The sequence below is a fragment of the Caretta caretta genome, chromosome 27 (genome assembly GCF_965140235.1).
Source record: "Caretta caretta isolate rCarCar2 chromosome 27, rCarCar1.hap1, whole genome shotgun sequence".
NCBI lineage: Eukaryota > Metazoa > Chordata > Testudines > Cheloniidae > Caretta > Caretta caretta.
The window spans coordinates 8,749,674-8,753,877 of record NC_134232.1 but is presented as its reverse complement, the minus strand read 5'-3'; the positions used below and the strand labels follow the sequence as shown (position 1 = coordinate 8,753,877).

The 4,204-nt window shown below is 61.7% G+C and overlaps 1 protein-coding gene across 1 annotated transcript; it reads right to left on the bottom strand.

Moving 5' to 3' along the window:
• Positions 1-4,204, bottom strand: LOC125626783 (uncharacterized). The gene has a single exon (XM_048830203.2). The coding sequence runs from the start codon at positions 3,701-3,703 to the stop codon at positions 2,642-2,644; it is 1,062 nt and encodes a 353-aa protein (XP_048686160.1). The 5' UTR covers positions 3,704-4,204; the 3' UTR covers positions 1-2,641.

The following is a 4,204-nucleotide window of genomic DNA, read 5'->3' as shown; positions in this document are numbered from 1 at the left end:
TACAAGGCTACCATTGGGAAGAGCATCGTTAATTATCTTAGCAGCCAGGAAACCCTTGACACAAAGGTTTCCCAGTAGAGGACTCCACAGGGGATTTGCCCCAGCCCGAAGAGCTGCTGGCAGACATGAGCTTTGGGACCGGCTCAAAACACAGCACTGCTCTCTGCCTGCAGGACTGTTTAGCAGGAGCCTGAGTGGGGAGGTGATTCAGGGCCTGATCCTGTAAGACGCACAGCCCTTCCTCATTAGGGGAAGCCCCAGGCAAGCAGCTCCTCGCAGGATCAGGCCCTTAGCTGGAACAGAACCACTGAACGTGCTCAGGTGTCACAATCCCTAGTCTGCCCCCCGCCCTCCAGCTGTCCTGTTGCTCCCACATTCCTTGCCAGATCAAGCCGAGAGGTTCATGCCCCACAAATCGTAAAATCTCCTGGCCCCCAGGAGAGCTGCCTGGCTCATCTGTGACACCAAACACACGACCTGACCTGACCTAATCCCCACTCTCCTTCTCCCTCCAAGAGGCACTCGGGCCTCCTGGCGGGGCTGGACGCGGCCCCGCTCTCCAGCCGCTCGCCCTCCGGCGGGAGGATTTGTAATGCACTGGTTAATCCAGAGCTGCTGCCTTTTGCTGAGCTGTGTGGCTGGGTCCGGGACTGGGCCGAGGGGGTGAATGTGCAGCCAGGGCCCTGTGGCTTGGAGCATGGTTCACAGCACCCCTGGGCCAGCTGGGAGGGGGGCTGAGGGCTAGCCAGAGGCTCTGGACAGCACCCTGCAACCACAGCCAGTACCCTGCTGCCGAGGCCTCTGTGCTCTTCAGGGCGTTGGTTTAGGTGCAAAGGGAGGGTCAGAACTAGGCCAGAGCTCCTAGGCAAGCTTCCCCCAGGCAGCCCTGGCCTCAGGATTGATGTGGAGCAGGTGGGTGGAACCTTATGGCTCCTTCCGGCCACTGAGTCAAGGGCCCCCCACTAGCCCACAAGGTTTCACTTGCAGAGCAAACAACCAGCTCTGCCTTGCAGCTCCCCACCCACTGCCCTGGTGTCACGGGGTCCCCGGGCGATGCTCTGGAACTGCTCCCCATGAAGCCAGTCAGGACTCTGGGGAAGTCGCCTTTCTGGGAGCAGCCTGTCTTCAGGACACACAGCTCACACCTTCCTGGGTCTGACCTTGGAGCATTCAGCATCCTCTGCCCCTCCGTGCGCTTCCCACAGCGAGTCCGCTCAGGCGGGGTCCTGCACCCCAACTCCGCAGTCAGACGTGACTCTCAGCCAGCCAGTAAAACAGAAGGTTTATTAGACGACAGGAAAATGGTCTAAAACAGAGCTTGTAGGTGCAGAGAACAAGACCCCTCAGCCGGGTCCATTTTGGGGGGCAGTGAGCCAGACAACCACGTCTGCCCCTTCACTCCATGTCTCCAGCCAGCCCCAAATTGAAACTCTCTCCAGCCCCCTCCTCCTCTGGGCTTTGTCCCTTTCCCACCTGATTCCTTTGTTCTCCAACCCTTTAGCTCTCACCTTGCAGGGGGGAAGGGCCCAGCCCATCAGGTGCCAGGAAACAGGGTGTCGGCTATTCTCTGTGTCCAGACCCTTGCACACACCTGTCCTCTAGGGCTCTGCAATGATCATACACCCTTACCCCACCACCTAGATACTTAAGAACTGCCTAGGGGAAACTGATGCACCCCCACACTATTCAGAGGAACCATTAAGAACAGTCCCACTTCATCACACCTGGCCTCCAGGGGGAGAAGCCAAGAGAAGCCCCAGCCGCCCCGAACCAGTGCTTCCCACAAGGCAGCGCTTTAACACTGCCCCCACACGGCAACGGGCCAGCTCGGCGCAGAGTGCGGGGGACTGAGAACGGCGGGATCGAGCGTCAGGACCCCCGCGTTCTATTCCCAGATCGCTGCGCTGACCTTGACCGAGGTGCCGTGCCTCAGTTTCCCCAGTTGTAAGGCAGGGGTAATCCCTGCCTCGTAGGGGAGGGCTGCAAGGCCTCACGGAGCCAGAACTGCTGAGTTGAGGGGCAAAACCAGAGCACCGTTCCCTTTTCCCTCCCATCAGCCCTGTGGAGCCAGCGTAGTCGGGGGGGGGGGGGCGGGGAGGGGATGAGATTCCCTTCCTCCCCCGCTTCACCACGTTCTAGTCGGCTACATCTGTGCAATCCCCCCATAGGCCAGCAGGGGGCAGGAGAGGCGTCACTGAGGGCAGCTATTAAAAGGCAGCATGTGGGGGCGGGGGTGCCCGAGGGAGGGTTTGAATGCTGGGGAGGGGAGACAGGTGCAGGGGTGCGGCAGGGCAGCCGTTGGCGTGGCGATGAGCCGGTGAAAGGAAGGGACCTGGCCCAGCTCTCAGCCCCTGCCCTTTGGAGAGGGGACAATTTGTGGGGATGGGGGGCAGGGAAATCATTTCCCTCATGTCCAGGTGCACGTTTCGGGACCAAGTGGGAGGCCCCTGCGGTCAGTGCAGCAGCCGTGGCTCTGGGCAGGGCGGCGCTGGATAAACCGTCCCCACACCAGGCATCTGGGCTTGGGTCCCGGGGAGCTGGGAATAGGGCCCGTCAGCGCGGATCCAGGAGAGCTCAAAAGCCGCGGCAAAGGACCCGGCTGCTTCTCACGCACCAGGCGCCGGCTTTCCCACCCCTCATCTCACTTCTCCTGCAGGTCGAAGGGGCCGTCCAACTCGTTCCAGTTCTTCTCCTGCCTCTTCTTCCTGTTCCTCTCCGCCATGACTATGGCAGCGATGACCGTCACCAGGACGGTGACCGTGATCACCAGGACAGTGGCCGTCTCGGCCACGCACAGCTGGGCGTCCACAGAAACCAGAGGCAAGCCGACCAGCTGCCAGGGACTGGCACAGGTGATATTGGCGTAGTCTTCCACGTGGAGGTGGCGGACGCTCAGGATCTTGCTGAAGACCCGCTGGAGGTCACAGTCACAGGCCCAGGGGTTGCCGGCGAGCTGGAGGTAGGTGCTAGGTGTCTGGATGTTCAGGATGGTCTTGAATTTGAGGTGGATGAGCTGGTTGCCGGTCAAGGCCAGGAGGTTCACGCTGTGCAGGGAGGTGAAGGCCTCCAGCTCGATGGCGCTGATGTTGTTGGTGCCAAGGAAGAGGACTTCCAGGTTCTGGAGCATGGAGAAGAAGCCGTTGTGAACAACCCCCAAACGGTTGGACTGGAGGTAGAGGTACCGGAGCCTGGACAGGCCCCGAAAGGCCCCCTTCTCAATGGAAGCCACTTGGTTGTAGCTCAGGTCCAGCTTCTCCAGGCTCTCCAGATGCTGCAGGCTCTCATAGCCCACGGCCGACAGCCGGTTGTAGGCCGCCTTGAGCTCCTTCAGGGAGGCCAGATCATCGGAGAAGTCAGCAGGCAGCTGGGCCAGGAGGTTGTGGCTGAGGTCCATCTTCTCCAGGAAGCCCAGGCCCGTGAAGGCCTTGGGCCAGAGCTGGCCGACGGAGTTGTGGGCCAGGAGCAAGATCTTCATAGACCACAGGGCGTCGAAGGAGCCTGCCTCAAGGCTGGTCAGGTGGTTGTGCCTCAGATCCAGGAGCCACGTGCTGGACGGGATGCTGCGGGGGACGTGGGCCAGACGCCGGCCACGACAGTCCACGAAATCCGAGGATTCGTAGCAGACACACAGGTGCGGGCAGGCCTTGGTGGCTCCTGCCGCTAGGACCCAAAGCAGGAGAGCCAGGAAGAAGGGCAGCATCATGGAGGCAGGCTGCGGAAGAGACTGGCCCACATAGAGCAGAACCCCAGCGCCGGCGGAAGGAGAGAGAGGGCACAGCCAAGCCGGCAGCCCCGTCCGGATCGCTTTCCGCCCCACGGATGGGGGGAGGAGGGGGTCTGGTTTCCTTGGAGGAGGCTGTAACAAAGAGTCCTTTGTTGAGTGACGAGCCCAGAGCTTTCTTGGCCTCTCTCCTTCCAGGTCAAAGCAGGAGACGGAACCTGAACGATCCAGCGGGGAGGGAACGGCTTGGATAGGTCCTCGGGCAGGGGGGTGCCTTCGCCTTCCCTCCCGGGCTCCTCTTTCCAGCCCTGCCGGCCAGCCCCTCGCTTCGCCAGCGGGGCCGCGGCCTTGCCTTGCGCTAGATCTGCTGGGCAGAGGAGGGAAGAGAGCAGCCGTTAAGGGGGTACCCACGCTGCTCCCAGGGCTGCCCGTTCCAGCCAGCAGAGAGAGATGCTCCTGTCTCGGGACAGAGGCAGGTGCGGG

Bases quoted from the DNA above. Each gene is read 5' to 3' on its own strand.
- LOC125626783 (XM_048830203.2), bottom strand. From the start codon at position 3,703: ATGATGCTGCCCTTCTTCCTGGCTCTCCTGCTTTGGGTCCTAGCGGCA.